Below are 27,215 nucleotides of genomic sequence, written 5' to 3' on the forward strand. Positions count from 1 at the left end.
AAGTTAATTCACTTCAATGAGTTTAACCTTTAAAAATTTTAAATTTATACCTTGTGGTGACATCTGATGTCTAGTTGATTATGACCACATTAAAGTGAATTTGCATAAATGGAGACTGTGTAAATAGAGGGATTACTGTATAATTAAACTAATAATTGATTTATTGATCAAAATACAAGAAAATTTTCATATTTTTATTGTCAAGAACAAGTATCTGATATACTGTTTACAACAATAAAATAATTTTTATTGTCACTATAATAAATTATACTCTAATTTAAATTGAGTGATTTGTTTAGGATATATACATTAAAGATAACCATAGGGTCATTTCGGTGTAACTATATTTAAATAAATGATTATCTATTAGCATTTTCCTGTGTAAATTGACTTATGCCTGCTATTAAAAAAAATATTTTTAACCAAATAATATAATCAGCATTGATAAGGTCACATAGTAAATAGTACATTAGGCATATGTATAAAAAAATTTACAAAATGTATTGATAAAGTCAGATATTTATGTATGAACTGATTACAAATCTGATATTTAATCCATTAATATCATATGTGGAAGTTATATTTAGAAAGATTTATATAAATGATATATGAGTTTCATTGTATAGTTGATTTATATATTTAGAAATTTCTAATATTTTCTAAAATTACAAATATAGATATATTTATCAAAATTTTGTGTAATTATAACATTTTGATTCACTTTCCAGATTTGTGGCCGGTGTTATTTTAAGAGAAAGGTTGCCTGCATTTGAACGCATGTTATGGAGAGTTTGTAGAGGAAATGTCTTTTTAAGACAAGCAGATATAGAAACGCCATTAGAAGACCCTGTTACTGTATGTTTTCTTTTTTTAATTAGTAAAATTTTTATATTAAAACATATTTATGCATATTTATTATTTTATCAAGGGTGCTCAAGTACATAAATCTGTAGTTGTCATTTTTTTTCAAGGAGAACAATTAAAAACAAGAGTAAAAAAAATTTGTGAAGGGTAAGTAATTATGCCGTTTACGTAATCTATGCCTAAATTTAATGTTTTTTGCGCATTTAGTTTTTTCTTTCTACATTTATAGCAGTAATAATCAAGCAACATTTTTCTTTTATATGCTTAAACTTTATTCCCATTTATACTTTATCCCCAATGTATATATAATAATTTTGAAATGAGATGTTATAATTTGGTATTTTTGTTTATTAACTTGACATTGCGAATAATAGAAAAAATATTCATCTCAAAAATTTGTTATTAGTAACACAAATGTATAAAATTTGTATATAATAATAGTAGTAGTAAAACTATAAAAAAATTTTAAATGCAAAGCACATTCTATAATTACTAAACAAAGAAAAAGTAAGCAAAATCAATGTTTGGTAAATGCTAGTATTGTATTTAAAAAGTTTTAAATATTATTCTTACAAATATTAAATATTACATTTTTATAAAAATTTTATTAAAATTTGAAAATCTTACTAAATAATTTTTTTAAAATTTAGCTTTAAATAAAATTTATAATATCAATATAAATATACATGTATTACTCCACATGAAGTCAGTCTAATAGAATGCAAACTGTTGTAATTAAATTTATTCTCCAACAGATATTTTTATGTACTTTGGAATCTTTTTGAAATCAAATAAAAATTAGAGCACAAACTGCAAAACTGTAATTTAAATGCAAACATACTATACAGCAGATTTATTCTGCTATCTCTCTAGTATACTTGTATGAGATTTACAAACCACTTCACTCATTTCTAGTACTCAACCAACTACAGTTCACGGAAAGTTTAATATATTAAGCACCGTGTGTCGCAAATATGCAATGCACGGTGCTTAATATATTTCTGCAACACACACTATACATTAAAACCTGAGCTGTGTCACTTTGGAGCTATATAAATGTAATGGAAATAGTTAAAACATGGCCTGTGGGAATAGGAATTGCACTCAATCCAGTAAATTTTTTTAATAATAGAATACAAATAGGAATGTAAATTTTTCTCCCATAAAATATGAAAAATGTGCAAATTGCCTTTTCTAATGTTTTTCTTGCACAATGAATGTGAATAAGTACAATATTGTAAAAATAAAATAACACGAAAACAAATATTCAAGAAATAAACTTCATTATCTCTCACTAAACATAAATAGTAAAAAAAAAGGTATATTATTTCAATGATTATTCTATTTATTTTGGATTTGTATTGGTCCATTTATGCAACCTTGAATGTGATAGAAGTTACAATCTCTCTACACACCGGAATATAACTATATCTACTCATTTGCACATGATATTATTTGGAAGAAATTCATATCTAAAGTTTATTCGAATGGTAACGGCTAATTCGGTAGAGCCTGAAGAAGAGCCCAGGAGGGCGTCGAAAATGTTCGTGACTCTAGACAAGGAACCACTCCAGTTATCAGGTTTGAAGAGTAGATATAGTGATAGAAGTTTTGTTGAATTCAAAAGTTGATAAGCATACAAAATGACATAACATGATCAAGAAGAAAAAATCATTCGGGTCATATGTTGCAATTTTGCAAAATGCCTAAAAATTGAGAAGAACATGTTTTTTAACAATGCAGGTAAAATTATACTAAGTAGCCATCACATTTGTGCTATTTTGTTCAAAAACAGGATCATGGCCCAGATAATATTTTATGGCCCACTATTGTGGCATTTAATGTGTTAAAAATGTTTCCATTTTGGCTTTTAAAATGTATTAAGTGTTTTACTTTTTTCTCCCCCTATGTAATTGAATGACAGTGGAGCTCTTGAAGTATATAATGATTAAAAATGTTGTATGTTTAAATCAGAATTACAACATTGATTGAGAAGATAGTTTTGTTATATTTCTTAAAGGTAAAACTTAAACACTATTAATTTATGACATTGTACATTGCTTTTACTTTATTTTTAGTTTTCAAGCTACATTATATCCTTGTCCTGAGACTCCAGCTGATAGAAGAGAAATGTCTATTGGTGTTATGACTAGAATTGAAGATTTAAATACTGTTAAGTATCATTTTTCTAAAAGTTTAAAAAAACTCTTTTCATAAAAATGATTTGTTTAGAATTGTTGTTATAATTTATTTATAAAAATCAAAAATTTATTTTTTTATTACACTTCAATATTTCATGCATGAAGTTTGGGGTATGAAATGTATAGTGAATAGTTTTTGAAGTATCTGCTTTTTCAATATATACTTATAATGATTGGTCCTACAACAGAATAATATCAATAACATAGTTATTAATTATGCTAATTCAATGCTATAGTTGTTAAAAACTTGTTGAAAGTACTTTTGCCTTTAGAAAAATTGAACCTTCTTCAATCTCTAAAATGAAAATAGATTTAAAATTCTTTTTGAACCATTTTTTTAATAATAAATATTCAATTGAAATATTTTAGAACAAGAAATATGGTAAATAATTATTTAAAAACAATAAAATAGATTTAAAACAATTTGTAAATATTCAGTTTACAAATTTTTGATTTTTAATAATCACAATTGCATGTTAAATTAGTAAAACTTACATCTCCACATTTTGGATGGTTGCATGTTGTTTGATTTATTAGACTGATTAATATTGATTCTACTAAAAATAGATGATAATTGCCAGCAAAAAATATACTTTGTATTTAGAAAAATTTGTTTGTACAATTATATATGTGATCAAGATCAAAAATCCCTTCAAGTACAAGTTATTGACCTTTAGAATTTGGATCCACAGAGTCTTACTTGTGTTACCTTTCAGAAGAAGGCTTGTTTTCAATAGCTTTTTAACCCTCTTTGTAATCTTTGTGTCATCTATAAACCATGTTTCACAATAGAATTGCATCTGCCATAGCTTAGCCAAACTTTCAGATGTTTTGCTGGGAGGTTTATTGACTTTAATATAAAATTCAATGGCATAATTTTTGTTTGATATTTGTTTCCATTAAAAATTTGACAAGATGACTCAACATAACTTTACACAAACCATAATAACTCCATACTGACGATAAGTTGCATCAGCAAATGCATTTCTGGTTAGATAACAATTCCACCTATACAGGAATATGCAATATAATCTGAAAATGCAAAGTTGAGCATATGAATTTTTGTACACGTTTTTTTAGGGCATATCCTGTACATACAGCTGTTTTGGGATGTGAGTCTGTTTCTCTGTCTCTCTCTTTCTCTCATTCAGCATACTCATTTTATTTTTTCATCAACATTCTTTTATTTTCTTAATCATCTGCATCATTTTCTAGCTGAGAAAACATTCACATAAGAAACAACCCTATATCAGATTTTTAATGGCTTCACCTTCTGCACATCCAAGTTTTATGAAGAAGGCATTCATGTATTTGTTACTTGGTAGAAGTTTATAGATGCTGCTTGAGATTATTTTGATTACAGTGCTAAATCATGTTATGTTTTGTGATTTATAAATGTGTTCTGTGAAATTGACCATTTTATATGCATCAACCTGATATTTATTTTGTGTATTGCTTGAAAATTTTATATTGACTGTTATATACATTATTTATATGAGGTACAGGTAAAAATGAACCAAACTGTTATCACAAGTTTTATTATGGCAGCATACAAAAACTTTTACACCATATCACCTTCGAAACAAGCTCCTCTTGCAGCTGCACACATTAGCCAGCATCCATAACATTTGTCAAAGCAATCTTTAAGGCCATTTATATGTTCCTTTAAGTACTTTAAGGGTAAAAGCTGTGTTTGCCACCATAGCTGCTGATTAGAACCTCAGCCTCTCACTCTCTTTAGTGTTAAGGAACAGATAAAAGTCTATGGTAAAATCATTTTCTAAAATTAACTTTTTACTTTGGGGAAGCATTGTTATGCCCTTTTAATCAGATATTCACAATAATAATCCTCCTGTACAACAGCTGTTCCTTGTCAATGAATATTTAACTAAGAACTTAACAGTGCTTCACTGCTTCTTTACTTTTTTTTTTCTTATGCATGCAGACTTTTATGTTTCCAAAACAAAAGAGAAATTGAAGGATGGCAGGTTTCAATCATCAGAAGAAGTGAAAGTTACAGTGGTGAGAGCTCAAAAATTTGCCTCCAAGAAAGATTGTTTTGGCAAGTGATAGAGAAGTGTATTGCATCAAAGAAGCTTACTTTGAACGTGGTGTGGTATAAGAGTTGTATTTAACAATAAATTAACAAGACACATATATATGTATGGGCTTGTCACACCAGTGAATGAGATTAATTAAAAATTCTTTTATAATTATTAACACCTTAATAATAAAGATTTACAATAAACTGTGGCTTCTTTAACATGTACAGTACATAATATAGAAGGGTTCCAAGGCTAAGAAGTGATGATTGTGAAGTCGTCATGTTTACAATGGCTTTTTAAATGTATTTATAATTTAATTTCATATGTATGAACACCAACTGAAGAGGGACTGTTTATTATGTCCAAGATGCATTTTGACTGTTCTATAGTATGTACATGTTAAAGGAGCCACAGTTTATTGTAAATTTTTATTATTAAGGTGTTAATAATCATTAAAGAATTTATTAATCTCATTCACGCTAAATAGTATTAAGGGCTAAAAGCGATATATTATTCCATAAGAGTTGTATACTGTGTGATTAAACTTTTGTCAAAAGTTTGGTTCATTTTACACACACACGAAGCAAGAGTGAATGTACAATTTCAATTATTTCTTTTGTGAAATATAAATATTTACTTAGTTTCTTTTACAGGTGTTAGGACAGACACAAGATCATCGACATAGAGTACTTGTTGCTGCTGCAAAAAATATTAAAAGTTGGTTTGTTAAAGTTCGAAAGATAAAAGCCATCTATCATACACTAAATATTTTTAATCTAGATGTTACACAGAAATGTTTGATAGGAGAATGCTGGTGTGCTGTATCTGATTTAGATAAAATTCAGTTAGCTTTACGTCGTGGCACAGTAAGTTTAAATTATATTTAACATTATATTAACTTTATACTTAAAATTAAAAAGATAATCATTAATCACTTCAAATACCAAAGTAGTGATTTTGGTAAGAAAACAGAATAGATTTCTCTATACAACAGTTTTTATGAAACTTATACTTCCAAAAAAAAAAAAAAAAAAAATTATAGCAATAATGTAATTAACTTAGCAGTTTTTTAGAAAATATTTTAAATTATATGATTTATCTTCAGTCTTGTACTTTAATTAATATCAAACATTGTTATTTTAAATAAAATTTATTAACTTGAATTTTATATTTATATTTAAATCTATAATAATTATAATAATTTTTACAACAACTACATACCAAACCCATCACACAACCACAGCATGACGACACACTAACAGAAAAAGAATTCACATTGGTCTTTTCTTTGGTCCAATTCAATTACATACAAAAATGAAGCAAGCTGGATCGGAAAGAAAGAACAAAATATGCATGAGACAACAATCATATCGTGTATTGAAATAAACATACAAACAGCCAAAAAGATATACAAAAAAAATGTTTGTAAACATCTAGTGAAGAAAACATTCACAATTTCTGGTAAAAAAAAAAATTTACACTTCTGCATCAGGATCTAGTCAAATGTTTCATGCACACAATCAACAATCCACAAGACATACCAAAATTTTTACTTGGGGCATTATATGTGTGTGAAACTCAAAAATAACAGCAATAAAGACCCTAACACGATACAGAACTATCATATGTCTTCTGCAGTGCAAAGTTTAAAAAATATTTACATCATGCATTACAAACAAAATATACCATCAAATAGAACAACATTCTTACAGAATAACAAAAAGATTGTTGAAGAAATCACATGGGATGAAAAGAATAGTTATTCTATGACAAATGCACAAATAATACATTTGTCATACTTACAATAGATTACAGGAAAGCATTTAATAGCATCCTACAGTTATAGTTATTACACATGCTATACCATGTACGGTACAAAAGATATCCAACACTTATTACATTTTTAGGAAATGTATTGAAATACTGGAGAACTTTAAAACAAACCAAATACATATTAGGTGAGACATTTTCTAGGAAGATTCTATAAGTTCACTCTGGATCTGTCTAGCCTTAAACTCAATGTCGAATAGGTTAAACAATACTAAATATTGATACATCAAATAAAATAAAACAACACAATATGCATTATTCTATTTTTTATATATAGACAACTTAAAACTCTACACATCAACTCAAGTAAAACTAAAACATATACTTAATATTACATACAATTACTATTGACATACAAATGAGGATTTCTCTAGATTAATACAAAACACTTTAAAAAGCAAAAGTGAATTTTGAAGAATAGTTTTGCACTCAGAAATGGAGACAATGGATGAATGGAGGTCTATAAATATTTTATTCCAATTAACCAAGTTCACAGAGCACACACAAATAGAATAGAGACTAACAGAAAAAATGCAACAGATATTAAGTTTAATACTCAATACTAAAACACATTTGTATAACATTAAATGCATCATCCCAGTACTTGTATTTATTTCAGGTTATACACTTGAACTGTTCTGTTTTTCTGTATTAATGAAAGCAGATAATATTAACAAACTATAACAAACACTATCCTAAATCCTCCATAGAAAAGTGGACTTTCTCATAAAGAGGGAGAATAAGACTAGACTCCACAGTTATATCTTTGTAACAAACAAATACTCTACAAGAGTATTTCACTGAAAATCATATATTATACTATATATACAAGGTCTTACAAAAGGAATGCCATCATTTTAAATTATTGTAATTATGTTAATTATTATCTGAGAAGTTTGTAATGGACAGTTTTCTAATGTTTTAATATACAAGTTTCACATTTCCTCATTACAGTTTCTGTGTGTGTAAATTGTGTCACATGGCATCCATCCAACCAATACTGAAACTCTTCCTACATTTGTTACTGCAGATTTGTAGTCACTCCTTCACAGCAGCAACAAATCTACAGTTCTTACAGATTACTCATATTGCACAATGATAAGTGATTCTAATTTTGTGAACTGCAGAACACAAAACACCCTCTCTATCTAAGAGTCAATTTTTGTTTGTCACTTACTAGATGTAGTAGACAACAAGACATTTGAATACAGATGGGAGATGAAACTCAGACAGTTATGCTATTGATTGGCAAACATTGCAAACTTTTCAGATAATAATTAACATAATTACTAATTTAAAATAATAGCATTCATTCTGGAACACACTATATATAGCACAATATTAATTTATACATTACTTTTACTTTAAAGACTGTATTTTAAAATTGAGCTGAATAAGGTAAAATATAAATCAGAGTTATACTGTGTATGATAAAAAAAATCATAAAATATAAAAATGCTATTTTTAATACATAAAGTTAGATGTATATAGGAAAATTTATTCTGTTTTTGTTATATTACTCATTTCAATCAATAATTGAATTTATTGTTTATTTCATTTAAATATGAAAATTTTTTCAAAAACAAATTACACAATAAAATAATTCATTTATCTCCTAAATTGAGGATACAAACTTTCTTTTTATTCACTGAAACATTTTCGGCTATATACAAGTTGTCTTTAACAGTTATATAATAGAACTAGCAGATGTGCCCAGCATTGCTCGGACAAAAAGTAACGATAGAAAAGATTAAGATTATTAGATTATAGCAGATCTTACACGTTTTAACCATTTGCCAGAATTAGGTCCCCTCTTCTGAGACTAATTAGAAAATTTTTAGATATCTGCTTACCACGCCGGGATAATGATAATTAAGACTCACTGCAACTCTAACTAGTGCATAGGACCACCAAGTGATGAATAATAAATGTTTTCGTAACGCTTTCTGGGTTCTTCTTCAGGTTTACTAAATTTGAAAAATAAGCTGGATCTTCCAGAATCATTCATAAATATAAATTCAAACATAAAATCGAACATTAAGATGAAGAGTTCAAATAAAGCAAACTTAATCTTGTCCCTCTCCCCGTGGGGGATTTCAAAAAATCCCTTCTTAGTGTGCGTTCTCGTGACGTACCCTAACTGTGTACCAAATTTCGACTTTCAACTCCTAACTGTTTGGGCTCTGCGCTTATTATTATTATTATCATTATTATTATCAACCCATCTTGATTATATTATAAGATAGGATATAAACAATACATCGAGAAATGTAAAAAAGGTTGGTTTTCTTTTTTTTTTGTGGAGGACACAATTTTGTTTACAGACTTTGTAGCTTAATAATGCCTGTGTCTTTTGTCAAAAATTTCTAAAATTTTGCAGGGAGGATTGATGCTACTAAATTTTGGTGGTTAAAGGTCAAAGTGTTAGGAAGATAGAGAGGGGGGTCTGTGTGGCATGTTTCTAGTAGGGTTGGACTTAATGACGATTTTACTCATTATTAGCATTTACAATTTTTTATAAAACCCATCTCTACCCTTTTTGCTTTAATTAAGCTTTTTGCAATTTTATAATTAAAAATATAAAAAATTTTTTAATAAAATATCGCAGCAGATGGCATCATACACGCAATTTTAAATGTTGCCAGGAAAGTTAAGCAACTCATTGTTGGATATTTTTTGGAATGGAAGATGATAAAAGTACTGTCATCTTATGAGCTTTTTTTGTTGATCTTGAAATATCAGCAACATGTTTGTATTTTTTATTTTTACCATAAAAAGTTCTTATGAATGATGAAATAAAAATATGTTATTAATCAAAAATTTATTCTAGCAATCATCTATGCTTGTTCAGTCAAGTACTGAGCAAATTTTTTCCAGAATTTGTGTTCAAATACCCAATTGTTTGAGTTGGAACAGTTCAAGTATCAACATACTGCCGTACCTTGAACCACCAACATACCATATTGTGGGTTCGAGTCCCACTTCAGGCCGAGTCTTATCTTCCAGTTTAATCTAAATTATTTAATTATCAGTTTTCATACAGGATGGCACCTAACTCCTCCCTTTAGTGCCAATTTCATTTGTAATTCAGAATTATTTATTCCAAATTATAGCTCGATGATTTACGGCAATTGTTGGTGAGTTATTGCATTACATCGGGTTTGTAGGGATGTTTATATAAACATACCATTGTATTTTAGTCATCATTTTTAAGAATAATTGCTTATGTTATGGTTAAAAAAAGCTTAATAACACCTACCTAAAAATGTTTAATCTTTGTATTTAGTAAAATTTATTTAATCTATATAAAAAAACAAAATGCAGTGACAGTCAGGCTAGTCTGAAAGCAATGACAATGACACCTGGTTGATAGGAAAGCTAGGAGAAGGAAGAAAAAATTGCACTATCAGTTTTCATTAAAGTAAACTTGTCAAAAGGCACAAAACAAACTGAAAATTTTAATATTCTAAAATCTGTGGGCAAATTTGAGACAACACACAGTTTTAATAACAAAAAAAAATATTGAATAACGGTTTCCACCTAAAACTTGTGAAATTTTGTATGGAGGGTTTCCCAAATTCTTGAACCATGTTGGAACCAAACCGGAAACTTTGTTATATGGGAAATTTCACCAAGTTTTGAAACTGTGTTGTACAAGAGATACCTGTATTTGAGTCCTACATTTTAATTTTTATCATTAAAGATTTTCAGTCATTCTTAGGCTGTTATATTTAATTGTATTTTATTTATAGTTTATATAGATGTGAATTGTTTTCCTATTCTATTATGTAACAACTGCCAAAGATGACTTGTATATAGTCAAAAACATTTCAGTAAATAAAAAGAAACTTGGTATCCTCAGTTTAATGGACGAATGAGTAATTTTATTGTGTAAACAATGTGCCAAGTTATTCAGAATATAAAAATAAATTATTATTTAAATTATATTATTGTTCAGATTTTAAATATTAGAATTGTTTAATGCATTGTAAAATTTTTATTAGGAGCAAAGTGGTAGTACTGTTCCTTCTATATTAAATAGAATGGAAACAAAAGAAATACCTCCAACATATAATAGAACAAATAAATTTTCACAAGGATTTCAGAACATTGTAGATGCATACGGTGTAGCTAACTACAGAGAAGTTAATCCAGGCAAGTCAAAATGCATTTTTTAATTATATGTTTTATGAAGTTTTTAAAAATTTTACATATCCTAAAATATATTTCTTAAATTTCATTTATTCTTGCTATAATTTTTAAAAATAAAAATAATATCAAATCTGCAAGCTCAAAATCAACATCTATAAAAGCGAATTGAATAGATTATAGTGTTCTGAATGCATGATATAAGATGTGAAATACAAGAAGACTTAAAAAGAAAAATTTTAATACATGAAAATAACTTGCAGGAATATGTCAAAAGATTGGGATGAAAAAAAGGATTAAAAAAAAATTATTCCTAGTTAACTAGGAAGAATAGTTTTTCCATATTATTTGCAAAATATCTCATTTTTTTTTATTTCACTTATTTTGTAATTATTAATACATCTACTAACAGAAATAACAAAAAAGGAGGGAAATACGTGGATAAGTCAGAAAGTAAGTTTTGTTTAGTTTTTGTAAACTGTAAAAGATAAGGTAAGACATTCTGATTTGTTTGGGCATTGTTGTCTTATTTTTCAATGAAACTGCAGGATTTGCTTAGACGTTTATTGTAGTATACCATTAGATTTTTCCATTACATGAAATAAAAATTGACATCTTGAGCCTTTTTACCTTTTTGTCTTTGACATAGTCATCACTTGGAAATTGTCTTCCCCGGGGAAATTGTTTTTTTCAAATTTTCCAAATAGTTTATCTCATGATCACTTGTTCAGTACCTTTGCCATTTTGCAACTGTTGATGCATCTGTGTTCTGTATATTGTTTCACTTGCCATTTAGCATGTATGACTATATACTATCAGATGTCTAAGTTTCAGTAAGCTCTGCTTGTTTGTTTCTGAGTAATAAAATGGGGAACTTACTTCTATAGAATGTCAGATGATGCCTTCTAAATTGTTTAAGGTGTTTTTAATGGTAACTTCCATGATGAAAAATTTATGGGATATACAATGTTTTTATTTTTGTTTTAGCAATTTTCTGTGGAATATATGCCATCACAAGTAATGTGCAGAAAATTATAATAACTACGTACAGGAGTTATTAGACCTTGTCAACTTCAAAGTGTTTTAAATATTGAACTATTTATGTAATATATATGTAATAGTCAACCAGACAGCCAAAAATTCAAGTTGTAAATTGAATTTTAGCATAAATACTTCATTAAATAATTTGGTATTAAAGCTAGCCAATACAGATCTTTAGTACTGTGTCCTACAGATATACTTTTTTCAATATTTCTCACAATTTTTTTTTGTTTGATATGATTATATAATACAGTGGAACCTCGCTTAACGAGCACCTCACACAACGTGTATTTTGCATAATGAGCAAAACAAATTGTAAAAATTTGCCTCGCTTAACGAGCGATATTTTGCAGGAGTGATGAGGAAAGGGGAAGTCTCGAATTGTGCGCATGTGGCATGCTCCATCAGTCTGTGTTTAGCACTCGTTCCGCTAGCATCTTAGTGTTGCTTGTGATCACATATTTTTCCAAACTTGTGTTCACATATATTACTTGTAAACATCAACAACCTTAGCCCATTATATAATAAACACGCCAAACGATATGCCAAATTCTTGGGTCATTAAATTTAATGACCGATTCCAAATTAAATTTTAGAAATGTCTGAATTAAAAATTAACTATTTATAATTATTAAATTTAATACAAGATGGAAACATAACTGCCTACCTCTAGTCAAATTAATTAATTTCTAATATTTAATTATAGCCTTTACATAACCTAAGAATTTGGCATATCGTTTGGAGTGTTTATCAAACATATTAGCTGGGATTTTTTTTTCCTGCAAATCAAATTCTTGTTCCAGGATGGTTCATTTCATGCTAGAAGAAAAGATGATGATGATGATTCACGCTCCTTAACAGTGTATATTGTTCAACTTTTTTGAATGAACATTATACATAAAACATTTGAGCATTTTTTCGGCGTGGAACGTTCCAGCATTATCGTATTTTACATTAATTTCTATGAGAAAAATTGTTTTGCTTAATGAGTGTTTCGCATTACGAGTAAGACTCTGGAAGGAATTACGCTCGTTAAGCGAGGTTCAACTGTAATTTTAAGTCACGAATGTATTCAGAATGAAGGTTCCCACATTCCCACCTAGTTTGCAGCAGTCACAAATTTGATGTTTCTTTGGAAATTTGATATTTTCTTTCAGACATTTTAAAATTATTTATTAAATAATTTATTTAATTTTAATTATTAAATAAATTAAATTTCTGCATAAAAGTAATCTGAAATTTTGAGCTACTTGGTTAATTGTTATATATTGTTAGCCTGGTTTATAAACCTCATATTTCCAAATTCCATGTATTTGAGATCATTGTATCATCATAATCAAAATGATGTGATGCATCTTCTGTATGGTCATAAACCTTGTGTTTCTGGTGCATTTGATTTTAGATAGGTAAAAATTCATTGCCACAGATGCAGTACTTCTCTCAAAAACCTGTTTTTTTTGTCTCCTATAAAGTAGGTATTTTGAAGACATGAGGTATGTGAATTAGACTGACAATATGTATATTTAATACTTTAGTAAAATAAAAGTAGCTAATACAGATAGATTTATTTAAAAAGTTGCTTTCACAAAATAAACTTTTATGACATTTTTAAATATCTCAAGGAGAAAAAAAAAATTTCAACTTTTCTTTTTACAAATTTTTAGTTTATTAAAGAAGACTTAACTTTGATTAAAATTATTTTTTCTTTCTTTCTGATTTATTGAATTTTTCTTTACAGCACCTTATACGATTATAACATTTCCATTTTTATTTGCCGTTATGTTTGGAGATGCTGGTCATGGTCTTTTAATGTTTCTTTTTGCTGCATGGATGGTACTCAAAGAAAAAGGTTTGGCTGCCCAAAAATCAGATAATGAAGTAAGTGATGTAAATAGTTCTATCCTCATTGATTTTACTTTTTAATGTATCGATATAAAGTATTTTATGAATATTAATTTTGTAGTTGGTAATTAATAGCTACTGTATTGCTATGAATAACTAAAACAATACCTAATGAGGTGCAAACAAAAAGAAGCTAATTTGATATACAAAGATATTAATGCTTAACTAATTTAAAATTTCTTAAAAGTAGTCCTCTCCTGCATTTATACAGTGATTCAAACACTTTTTCCAAGTCTCAAATGCTCCTTGGAAGTCATTGTTTTTAGAATTCCAAACTACCTGTTGTGATTAGGACTGGATTTCCTTGACCATATTGAAATGCTGCCTCTTCAGTTTTAATTTTATTTTGGAGAATAAAAAGAAGTCACAAGGGGTGATATGATGAGTAAAGATAGTAGGGAAGACTTGTGTAGTTTTTTTATGGCAAAAAAATGCTCATGTTTTAAAGGTTGTATGTGCAGAGGAGTTATGATGGATCCAGTTTATTTATACTGTAGTTCTGGTCTTTTCTGACAAATATCTTCTGCATTTGATTCAAAATATTGCAGCAAAACTCTGAAGTTTACTATTTGACCAAGAGAAACTAACACAATCCCCTTATCATAATGGGATTGTGAACCACAATCCCATTATGATAAGGGGGAAAAAAAGATCAACATTTTCTTTGTCACACTTTTGTCTTGTTTTCTTAGGTCTGAGAACAAGTCCCATGGCTTAGTTACCCATGGCTTAGTTAGCATAGGGCTGAAAGCAAAAAAAGGCCATGTAGACCTTTTGCTGTTGTTGAAAGGTCTATAGTGATTGACCCATTAGTTTTTGAAGTACTTTGTGGGGCGAGACTTGATAGATACCACCCTGTACTTACTTTCACTATTTTAATAAAGCATTTTAAATGAAAAGCTTTCTTATGCTTCAAGATATTTGGTTTTAAAATTGTAAATCACTACTATTAAATTTTAACACAATAGTTTTTAAAATACACTGAGCTCAGTACATTTTGCAATTTAGTGGTTTATTGATGAAATTTTATTCATTAGATCATATGAATTATCATAATCAGTAATAATATTATTTGTTTTAATTTTTTAGATATGGACTACATTTTTTAATGGACGATACATCATTTTACTCATGGGTGGTTTTTCTATTTATACTGGATTAATATATAATGATGCTTTTTCCAAATCATTAAATATTTTTGGATCTTCCTGGCCCGCACCTAAAACGTAAACTAACTTATCAATTGTTTTAATTATATTATATTTTAAACTTTATTTATTTAAAATTGAAAGAATATTATAAACTTTACTTTTTCAGATCAAATGAATTTTATCCACCAAAAGAGGTTTTAAATCCAAAAGACTTTGATGTTCCATATCCATTTGGAATAGATCCTGTAAGTTTTTTTAATATTACCTCTAAGATTTTTATTTGAAACTGATGTCAGAGTAAATTTTTCTTATAAATTACCATAGTTACTCAAATAATCCGTTTTTTGGCAAAAAATTCTGACAAAAACTTCGAGTCCATAGTTTATTTGAAACATTCAGTATTCTTCCAGTTACTAAGTGTTTTGTTTACTTTGTTAGTGATAACAATAATTGATAGTTACAAGCAATATTATTAAATGCTTTGGTATGACTGATTTCATGAAATTGTTAAAAATTTAATAATTGCAAATTAACAACATATTCAAAAGATTTTATAAAAATATATTTTTATGTTTATTTAACCAATCCTTAGCAACAACTATGCATTTACGGTGCTTAAAAATTCAATGTAAAATCGGTCTAAAGTTGAGTAATAGCTTGAGAAAGTCCTTTTTAATATTATGAATTCATTTGTCATTACTCTTTTAAGACATTCTGTTTAATCTGATATATATGGATACTATCTTATAAATGTGGAACTTGTATCCAAAATCTAGCATTGCTTTCTTTCTTTTAGGAACATTTGTGTATGTATGGTAGGTCAGTGAAAAAATTGTGTACTTAAATGAAAATTGTTCATTTTTCTTGCAACACTCGGAATTATAGCCCAATTAATTACTTCAAGAATAAGAAAAGTACAAATAAATGAGAAATATATGCCAGGAACAATGGAATTAAGTAGGCATGTTATATTGGGTTCCTTTCGAGTCTATTTAGGTTTTTGAATATATGTACGGACTCCATAATTACATGTTTGGGACAACAGTTCATATTTTAAAAGCCAATCCACATAATCATCTAACAGTGAGCTTTACCTGAATATTAGATCACTCTTATTAAATTGTTTAAGTAAATTGGGTTTGTTTACAATTTAACATTAATATAAAATTTTATAATGTATATTTTCATGATAATTTTATGTTCCTTTAATTAATTTAAATTTTTAAATTCTTATTCTAGATGTGTTTTAAAAATCTAACTTATTTCGTATTTATGTTCTGATCTTACTCCATTTTTGTTCAGTTTAGGACAATAACATTAAGATAATGATGTAAATAATTTTGAAAGTACTCTTAATTATATTTATACTGTTTTGTTGTTTGAATATGTTTTATAGTTTTTAATACTATAAGATAGCTAAGTACTTATTAATTAAATAGCTTTTGGTATTTGATTACGGTATTTTTTCGTAATATCTGTAAATGTTTATCTTTTAAAATAATACTGATATATCATTTTAAAAGATAAATATTTACAAATAAAGGCATACCCCAGGTTATGTACATAATGCATACCAACAAATAGTGGTTGTATCATGAATTGTCATTTCCTATATATTTACATACATTTTAATTTAATTCGTACATATACGTTAAATGTAATTTTAAATTAATGCATATAACATCAATAAACAAATAAAACACAAATGAAAGCTTGGATGTAAAATGCATACATGTAACTTACAGATTTCCTTAGTAAAAGTTTTGTAACGATAATTAAATTCGTTGATCAAATTGTACCAAATGATCCGGGTTTAGAAAGGAGTGTAAGACGATGTGTTTTGGATGCAATCTCCTGCTACCGACATTTGCTTAAAGAAAGAAAAAACGTGACAAATGAAACTACACAACTTTATCGCAAAAAACAAGAATTTCAGAAGAGCCAGGACCTTTGTCACAAAAAATGAACTTTACATTTCTGTGTGCATACATTTGTGTTATTTAACATATATTATTATGCAAATTAATATAATAATAACTTAAAATCAAAGTAAAGTCTGTTTATTTTGGCTGCGTGTTTCCCTATCCCTATTTACTCTACATTAAAATGACCTCGTTTAACGCTGTTTCGTTTAGTGCTTTGCAATCTAAGAACGCATCCCCCGTGTTAAGCGGGGTCTTACTGTATATTATTCAAAAATAATTAATTAATGCAATTTGCCAAATTTTCTTGAAAATTAAATATGTCTAAGTTTTAACTGGACATACAATGTAAAAACCAGACAGGTAGCAACACTAGGAATGGATGAAACATCATATTGGTAGGGATAGCTCAGTCAGATCATGGTAGGGATACAAATACATGGTGGTCATATCTACTACTGTTTGTTTTATTGTGAGATGGTTGTAACCTGGGATATGCCTGTTTTACTAAAATTTTCAGAAAATGATGAATAAAACTGTTTCACAAATTTTTATATCTCATTAAACTAGAGTTAATTTGTGTTGTTGTTGTATTGAAATGCAATAATTAAAAAGTTGCCGATTCAGCTCATGTAATGATAAATTTTTAGTTATGCTTTATTAACCTTGATATATATTTTATATTATATTTCAAATATTATTAACTTATTTCATACTAATAAAGCATTGTTCAATTGGCATACAAGTGTACTATACTATACATTGAGTAATTCATCCCAGTTTAGTAAAATTAACTGTACTTATTCAATAATTTTGATAGTGCTTATTGAAGATATTTTCTGTCATGTACTAATGTCAGTTTTTACTTTTTGAGATATATTCTAATGACATCTATTGTCAGCAGCATGTTTGAGTTCAGTTGTATTTGAGCCATGTTGGATTAACAGTATTATTAGCAGCTGTTTTGTATGTTCATGTTTTTCACTCATTTACATGAGACAAAACATAACAGTTATTTCTCTGGAAAAAAACTGGAAAAACATTTCATATCAGATTGTATTTGAAGCTCCAAAGAAGAAAAGATTTGTTTTGAATTAACACAAACTTTCACTAAGTTTATTTTGATTTGCAACTTGATGAAAAATATTTAGATAAAAAGCAAACATTTACAAAATCATCATATTGTTGCTATGTGTTTTATTCATTTTGTTCATATTTTGTGTAATTTTTATTAATTGAATATGTAATTAGTTTACATTTAGATTTTGAAGATCAGTAGATTTTTGTTTAAATTGTAATAAAATTCTTAAAATTACTCTGTAGTTATTTATTTCTATTTTATTTTATTTTTAAAAGGATTGAAATATTAATTTTTGTATAACATTGTAATCTTAATTTTTATTTTCAGGTATGGCAAGTTGCAGAAAATAAAATTATTTTCATGAATTCTTATAAGATGAAAGTTTCAGTTATATTGGGAGTAGGACAAATGTTGTTTGGAGTTTTATTGAGTCTTTGGAATCATCGGTAATGCTATATTAACTTTTATAAATATTGAGAAACTTATTCATTATTCAGTTACTAGTTTTATTCAAATAATATCTATGGATACTATTTCAAATTGGTTATTTTTTCTGTGGTTAATATTCGAGGGCAATTATTATTTTATTTGTACATATTTTATGTCTATTATTAATAAAGTATTTATTTATGAAAATTAGATTTTTAAAACAAATTATACTTTGAAATTTTCTTTATAATGAGTGTAATATAAAGAAAATTTCAAAGTATAATTTGTTTATATAACAGAAATATTTGTTGATAATTAAAAAGTACACTTAACTGTATATTGTACATTTCATGCATTTCATTTTTTAATAAAGCTTGTTTATTAAATAAATATGTTACTTATATCTGTTATAGTTTACAATATTTTTGAATTTTACATTTTTCTAAATTTTTGTCAGGCTATTATTTGAGGACAGTTATTATTTCATGTTTTAAGGACAAGATCTGGTTACTGTTTGAGGGTGGCCAATACTCAAATAAATCCAGTATGCTGTAATCTATATGAAATCAAATGCTCAATAAGATACTGTGCTTGTTACTACCTTATTACACATTCAAGAAACTCTTAATTCTTAAAGATTTATTTACTATGGATGACAAGATACCATTTGAAATTCTAATTAAATAAATAAAAAGTTAACAACTTTTATAAAGGCAAAATTTGATTCTTTGCTTAGTTCTGTGAATAGAACTACGTAGTACGATCCAAAAGTTCGGGGACTGCAGTAATCTATGACAACAAAAGCATGTATTTGAAGTTACAGCGTATGAAATGGATTCTACCAAACCACTTCTACGTGTTCAGGTTAATTTCACCCATGCCATGTGATTAAACCGCAAGCGCTGCTGTTTTTTTCCGGAGATAGTTACCTTTGTTCTGCAACGTAATAAAAGTGCAGTTTCAAGAACAACCTCCAACATTAAATTTTGTCAACGTTTAGGTAAAACAGCTACGAAGACTTTAAAATTGCTAAGAAAGGTGTATGGTGATTCTACCATGGCAAAGTCGAAATGTTGGAAGTTGTTCTTGAAACTCCACTTTTATTACGTCGCAGAACAAAGGTAACTATCTCCGGAAAAAAACAGCAGCGCTCGTGGTTTAATCACATGACATGGGTGAAATTAACCTGAACACCTAGAGGTGGTTTGGTAGAATCCATTTCATACGCTGTAACTTCAAATACATGCTTTTGTTGTCATAGATTACTGCAGTCCCCGAACTTTTGGACCATACCACGTATAAGATTATCCAGTTGCTTGAGAAAAAGATTTTCAAAATAATTTAGACTTATATATAACTAGCAGGTAGGCCCAGTGTTGCTCGGGCAAAAGTATCAATAGTGAAGATTAAGATTATTACAATGCAATAACAACTACAACTAGTAACACTGGAGCGCTTAACACAGAGATACAGTCTAAAAACCTTTCTCAGTGTTGTATAGAGAATCAACAGATGTTTTCGACCTTCACCGAGGCCTGCATCAGGTTGAGAACTAAAAGTAAAAGGTTACCCCCTCACGACTGCCAGAACGGTGTTGCTCGTAAAATAAATAATCTACGTTTTGTGTTTCACCCCTTTTCCCGGCACCGTTCGAATTCTTCGAACAGGAACCTCCACACATGCGTGACCGAGTCCCCATTCTTGTAGTTGATGCAGGTGCCATTGACGCTGGCTTTATAAATCTCCCAAGCCTCTAGATGCTGTATGTGGTCGAAACGGAAGGCCCGCCAAATTAACTTTGTGCCCGGGAAGGCACAAATACAACAGACACACCACGGCCCTTACGATGTTTGTTTCCGACCCGGAAATTCGGGCAGACTTCCCGGGCACGAAGTTAATTTGGCGGGCCTTCCGTTTCGACCACATACAGCATCTAGAGGCTTGGGAGATTTATAAAGCCAGCGTCAATGGCACCTGCATCAACTACAAGGACGGGGACTCGGTCACGCATGCGTGGAGGTTCCCGTTCGAAGAATTCGAACGGTGCCAGGAGGGGGGAAAACGCAAAACATAGATTATTTATTTTATGGGCAACACTGTTCTGGCAGTCGTGAGGGGGATAACCTTTTACTTTTAGTTCTCAACCTGATGCAGGCCTCGGTGGAGGCCGAAAACGTTCGTTGATTCTCTATACAACACTGTGAAGGGTTTTTAGACTGTCTCTCTAAAATTATTACATTATCGTTAACCTTACCCGTTTTCACAGAATGCAAAAATTGGGTACCCCTGTTTTCAGACTAATTAGAGAATTTTTAGATGGGTCTAAAAATATGTTCGATTTCTCGCAAAAACAAAAAAAAACTGCATCTGCATCTTGCACATCGCTTTCTCTTAACAATTCCATTGTTACGTAACACTTCCATTGTTGACACTTCCATTGTTGATGGAAGTGTTAAGCCTTAATCCTGTCCCTCTCCCCCGTGGGGAGGAATTTCGAAAAATCCCTTCTTAGTGTGCATTCTCGTGACATACCCTAACTGTGTACCAAATTTCAACTTTCAACTCCTAACCATTTGGGCTGTGCGCTGATTATTATTATTATTATCATCAACTTGTCTCGATTATATATATAGATTGTAATATAAAGTGAAAAAGTAATTTACTTGATTAATTTTTCTTGTTGTGAATTTGTTTTTCTATATTAAATTCTAAGAATCTTAACTTTTCAATTATTCTAATAAAATTTTTTATTAATTTTAGGTATTTCAATTATAAGTTGAATATCATCTGTGAATTCATTCCTCAAATTATATTCTTGATTTCGATTTTTGGTTATCTAGTGATAATGATATTTTCAAAATGGTCCAACTGGACCTCTGAAGATTCTGGCTGTGCACCCAGTTTGTTGATAATGCTAATAAATATGTTCTTATTTAAATATCCAGATGAACCTTGTTATCTGAGGCCAATGTATGCTGGTCAAGTAAGTTTTTAAATTTATTTTTAAATAATCAAACATTTAAATTTTCATTAGAATTTTGACATTATAAATACTCATTAATTAAATAAGGAAATTTATAAGAAAAACTACTTTTTCATGAATTATAATGCTTGACAATATAAAATTGTTTCATGAATTCTAGAAAGTAACTATTTTTAAGTTTTTTCTCGTAAATCATTTCTGTAAGCATGGTAAAACATCAACATTTATTTCGTTAAGCATATTTTTAAAGTGACACTTTCCATAACTATGAATTGATTTTACAGGTTTTATATTCTCACTGAATTTCAATTTTTTTCTTTTATCTGATTTTTAAACTAAAAGTCACAATTACAAATATTTCTTTATATTATTGTTATTTTTTAAAAGAAATTTTTTTCTTATTTTATTTACAATTATATATTACTTAGCTGAATGCCTAATATTAAAATTTCATTTTAAACAGTTTATAAGGAGTTTTATTTATGGATTTAATGAATAATTTTATTCTTATATTTCTAATAGGGGCCATTAACTCTTAGTACTATTACTGTATATCTTATTATTTGTTATTTGTTAAAGAAAACAAATGAAGTGAAATGGATAAAAAAACAAAGTTTTATTTGTAGTCATTGGTAGTCATTTTACATTTTTGACACTATGCTGTTTAGGTAGTTCTTTTTCGCTTATTTTATAATTAACAGCTCATTGTTCATGTAATCTAAATATAATGAAAGAAGTACAGAAAAATAAAATGTCTTAGATGATGCTTTCTAAACTGCACACCAGTTAATGCCATGTTCTTAATAGCCATTTTGGACATGCAGTATATATAATGGTGCAGCTTATGTAAAGATTTTTATTTTATTCTAGTAATTTATTGCAGGGTTTACATCAGTGTAAGTTGTACACTGTTGTGGATTATATGTAGGAAATTTTAGTATATTCACTTCTATTCAGTTTACATTCTGTTTCTTTTTTAATATAATACTGTATTTATACTATTTATTACTGTATTTATTACTGTAATTATAGTACTGTATTTAATATAATACTGTATTTGCACCTGAATTTTTAAGCAATTTTTTTTTTAAAAATACCTATAAGACGCACCTGAATTTTGGAGGCAATTTTTTGAAAAAAAAAGTGCGTTTTATAGTCCGTAAAATATGGTAATTCTCAACATAAATGTATTACAAACTGCTACTGTAGACTATATTTAAAAAATTATAGACTTAACAGATATCAATATTAATTTGCAATAAATTTAAGACAAAATGTAAGATGATAATTTTGAAACTAACTTTCTTAAGCAGATTATAATATTTTATCATATAAAATATTATTGCTTTAGTAATGTTTATTATGATTAATTTAATGATTTAATAATAAAAGTTTGATTTATAAATATTGATATTTTTATAATTTTAAATTTATAGTTTATATTTGTAAAAGTATAATTTATTTTGTAGCCATTTATTCAAGGAATTCTGGTTGTGCTTGCTCTTCTTTGTGTGCCTTGGATGCTGTTTGCAAAACCGTATTTGTTGCATCGTCAGTGGCTTAATAGACCTAGTTTGGTGAGCAGAATATTTTATATTTTATCATATTTAACACAATAAAATATGTTTTCTATATTTATTATTGATTTTTTTATTATCTTATATGGTTAATTTTATCTTTATATACTGTAGTACATTATTTTGAATTTAAGCTGCATCCCCACATTACAGAGAGATTTCCATGAAAAAGTTTGATAATTAGAAATATAGTTTAAAGAATTTAATTATTAGAGTATAAAGAGTACATTTTGTACTGCTGTTCAAAAAATAAACAAATAGATTATTGTGAACGAAACAAAACCTATATTATTGGTTTGAATGAAAGTTACAGAATAATTCTATATGGACAAAGTATACCATATATGAAAGAATAAATTGATTACAAGAAAAAATATGAGTTATGACTTTTACTGTTTGATAACCAAATATATCATTGAAATGTTCAATGGTGACTTTTGTCTAATTTAGTAGCATGTATGATGAATTCAAGCTGCAATACAAGCTTGATAACAGTCATTCATGTTAGCAATGACATTGTTGATCAAGTTTTGTGATAGTAATCTCTATTCTTATAGAAGATCCTGTTGGAACTTCAAAAGAATACAGGATGGGATACTATGACTTGCAATTCATCATCCCTAACATGTCCCCTATATGCTGTATTAGATTCAGGTCTGGTGAGCTTGGAGGTCTTTGCATATGAAAAATTGTTTCACTCTGCAAGTTACTTTTAACAGATTGCACTCTGTGAGGTTAAGCATTATCATTAATATTGCATCTGGATCCATTGCAGTGATAAATGGATAAGCACATGGGTGTAAAATTTTGTCTTGATACTTGTCAGTGAACCATCTGGAAAAATATGAAGCTCAGTGCAGCTGTTTATTGCTATTCCTGCCCAATCACTACCTTTATAACAGTGTCTTTCAAGGGTATTTGCTAATGATACCAGGTCCTTAGTCTCAGGTTCTCTCATTATTGATAAAGTTTGGCAAGAATTACCGAAGATTGAATCATGACTTATCATGGTGAAGAATACTTGATTCTACCTCTGTAGGCTCTACTTGTGATGTTTCGGGACTCAATCAAGGGGAGATACATGAGACCTCAACAGAGGTCTGAACAATTGTTCTCCTTACACATGGTCCACTTTTCTGCAGTCTGTAGTTTGTTGAGATAGTTATCTGCCTATGATAACAGAGAGATCCAAAGCTTGCTGTTATGCTGTAAATAACCTATGACATCTTGCCAATGAAACAGAAATTGATCATCTACCACTAGTTTATTTCTTGGCATTTGTTAACACAATTATGAAAAAATTCATATTTGGCAATTTGATTAATAAAAGTCATCAAAGATTCATTTTATTATTATTAATACAGAAAATTTTTAATAAATATTCATATATCATAAAGGCTTTCATATCATTTTGAAACAGGCTTCCTAAGCTGCCTGTTTCAACTCTTGATGCTGAGTAAGAATACTCGGCATCAAGAGTTTCCTTACAAGTAGAATGGAGACTGGGTTTGGTGTTCATAACAAATACATAAAGATTAATGAATTTTGAGTTCATTATTTTTATTATATTTTGTTGTTTTGAATTTAAATGAATTTTATAATGCTTTAGCAGTATTAGAGCCTGATAATGGTTACTAAAGTAGTAACCATTAATTTAATAGTAAATATTACATTACTATATTATACAATAGTAAGTTTAATATTATAACATTAATATCATCTCTATTATTATCTGATATTATAAAGTAATAGTTTTTGTTACTTAGATGAATGTTAACAAGAATCAATTGGAAGGAAATGCAGAGGATGATGGTGAAGTTGTTTATCATGATTCAGGACCTAAATCACCACCTAGTAGTCAAAGTCATGAGCAAGATAAATCTGATCATTTTGATTTTGGTGATGTATTTATTCATCAAGCAATTCATACTATTGAATATTGTCTTGGGTCTATTTCTCATACAGCATCATATTTGAGATTATGGGCCCTTAGTCTTGCACATGCTCGTAAGTGACACTTATAAAATAATAATAATTAATTTAATAAATATTCAATAAAATGTTTTATTAACAAAATATTCTAGAACTTTCTGAAGTTTTATGGACAATGGTAATGCGCATTGGACTTAGAGTTGGTGGATGGGGAGGAGGTATTGCGTTATATTTTATTTTTGCTGGATGGGCTGTCCTTACAATTGGTGTTCTCCTGATAATGGAAGGATTATCTGCATTTTTACATGCACTTCGTTTGCATTGGTATGTTATTTTTTCATATATTATGATTTGTAAAAAATTCTGTAATGATACTAGTTTTATAATTGATGAGAATAAGAAAAAGTCTTTAAATTGACTAAGAAATTGCATTTAAATTCTGCCAATTTCCATTATTATCTGTAATTTTCTGATTTTCTTTCATTGCATTAACTTAGAAAGGAAGACATTCTTTCTGAAATTTTTCTTTGGCATTTTTTTATGATGGAAATATAAACTGCATTTATGTACTGTGTAGTTTATTTTCTTGTGTATAAATTGATGCATGCATACATTACTGATATTCATTGCTTTGTAAGTATAGAAAACTGAATGTAAATGTGAGAGTATCTCTTGATACCAAAGTAAAATCAATATAAAATAAAGTTTATATTCAAATATTTTTTTTTAATTTGAAGTACAAGATACGTCTACTAAGTTTGGGGATTGAATTTATTGAAATTGCTTTTTGGCGGTAATGATCAATTTAGTATCATTCTTCAAACTACGCTACACTCTTCTGTGATCTATACAAGTTTTTTCACATACTAGTAATTTATGTATGACTACATGAAAGGATTTTTTTGTAATGCTATTTTGTTTCCTTCATACAGTTTATTGGATTTCTGAAATTGACTGATAACCTGATACCTTGGTTTGATTTTTGTAAAATTTGAAATTTCAATTTCAAAATAATTCTAGATTGCTGTTCTTAATGTTATGTTTGATTGGTCTGTAGATGGAATATAATGGTTCTAGAAAACATTTAACCAAATAAAAAAAATTTTTCTGGATTCCTTAATATAATTTGCTAGTGAGATATTTACAGTATTTAAATTAATTATTAATTAAAATAAAGTTGTGTACTTTATTGTAATGAATACTCCATAGAGACAATGCAGAAGTATAAATTTTATTTAATCTGGATTAATTTTGGAAATAACATAGCTATATAAGGTCATTTTCAAGTTCCTTCTGTATTTTCTTAATATAACTTCAAAATTTGTGTTACTGTCAAAACCAATATATAAATCAAGGTTTTTAGCTCAAAATAATGGGTTAGACCTACACTCACTGTATAAGTTAACTCTAACATATTGTAGTCTAATGATGCTAGAACTGAAATGTTGATATATATGCTTTTGCCTTAACCTCTGTATAAGGCCACACCATGCTTATTCAGATACTAACAATAATACTTTTCAGTATATGTAATTCTTAATATATAACTCAGGGATATGGACAATAAAATCTACATAGGATACCAAACAGTTGCTAAAAATCTTCAGTGAGTTATCTTGATAAAAATTCTATTGTATATCAGGTCTACTAGTAAACAAATTCAAGCCAAAATTATCTTCAAACAATATCAATAGTTTACACAACATAGTATCATGATAATAGAATATTGTAGTATGTTATTGCTTATGATGTGCCCTTTGCATCAGTGATGCATGGTCAGTGCATCAGCTGTTGGAAACAGCATGTATTATGGTGCTCATTTATACCGACTTCTATTATTATATTAATCTCTATGTAAAATAAATTAACTATTTCACAAACACAAGTTTTAGTTGGAGGTTGATGATCTGGGGTTACAGTAAGTGCTATATGACAATTTTTAGATGTGCTGTTCCATTTGTTACTAAAGTTGATAAAGATTAGCATTTTACTCCTGCTATATATAAGTCACCTCTTAATCTGGCAGTTTTTTGAGGTTTTCTCAATCTCAATACTCATTTTTGTGTTTGATTGCTTGGAACTCATTTCTGTTTCATATATATATATAT

General features: G+C 28.4%; 1 protein-coding gene across 3 annotated transcripts in view; it reads left to right on the top strand.

Annotated features, from left to right (window-relative positions):
• The window catches only part of Vha100-1 (V-type ATPase subunit a family protein Vha100-1), an 89,186-nt gene that overhangs the window by 60,648 nt on the left and 1,323 nt on the right, over positions 1–27,215 (top strand). For all 3 annotated transcript variants that reach the window (XM_067262895.1, XM_067262897.1, XM_067262896.1), the window contains 13 exons: positions 729–855; positions 929–1,011; positions 2,943–3,036; positions 5,764–5,976; positions 10,945–11,095; positions 13,869–14,008; positions 15,122–15,258; positions 15,350–15,428; positions 18,514–18,632; positions 21,376–21,598; positions 23,068–23,175; positions 24,942–25,182; positions 25,260–25,431. In XM_067262895.1, the coding sequence (XP_067118996.1) occupies positions 729–855; positions 929–1,011; positions 2,943–3,036; positions 5,764–5,976; positions 10,945–11,095; positions 13,869–14,008; positions 15,122–15,258; positions 15,350–15,428; positions 18,514–18,632; positions 21,376–21,598; positions 23,068–23,175; positions 24,942–25,182; positions 25,260–25,431 (1,887 nt within the window). The remainder of the gene's footprint in view (positions 1–728; positions 856–928; positions 1,012–2,942; positions 3,037–5,763; positions 5,977–10,944; positions 11,096–13,868; positions 14,009–15,121; positions 15,259–15,349; positions 15,429–18,513; positions 18,633–21,375; positions 21,599–23,067; positions 23,176–24,941; positions 25,183–25,259; positions 25,432–27,215) is intronic.

This window comes from Centruroides vittatus, unplaced genomic scaffold (genome assembly GCF_030686945.1).
Source record: "Centruroides vittatus isolate TY-2023 unplaced genomic scaffold, ASM3068694v2 contig_1634, whole genome shotgun sequence".
In the NCBI taxonomy this organism is placed as follows: Eukaryota; Metazoa; Arthropoda; class Arachnida; order Scorpiones; family Buthidae; genus Centruroides; species Centruroides vittatus.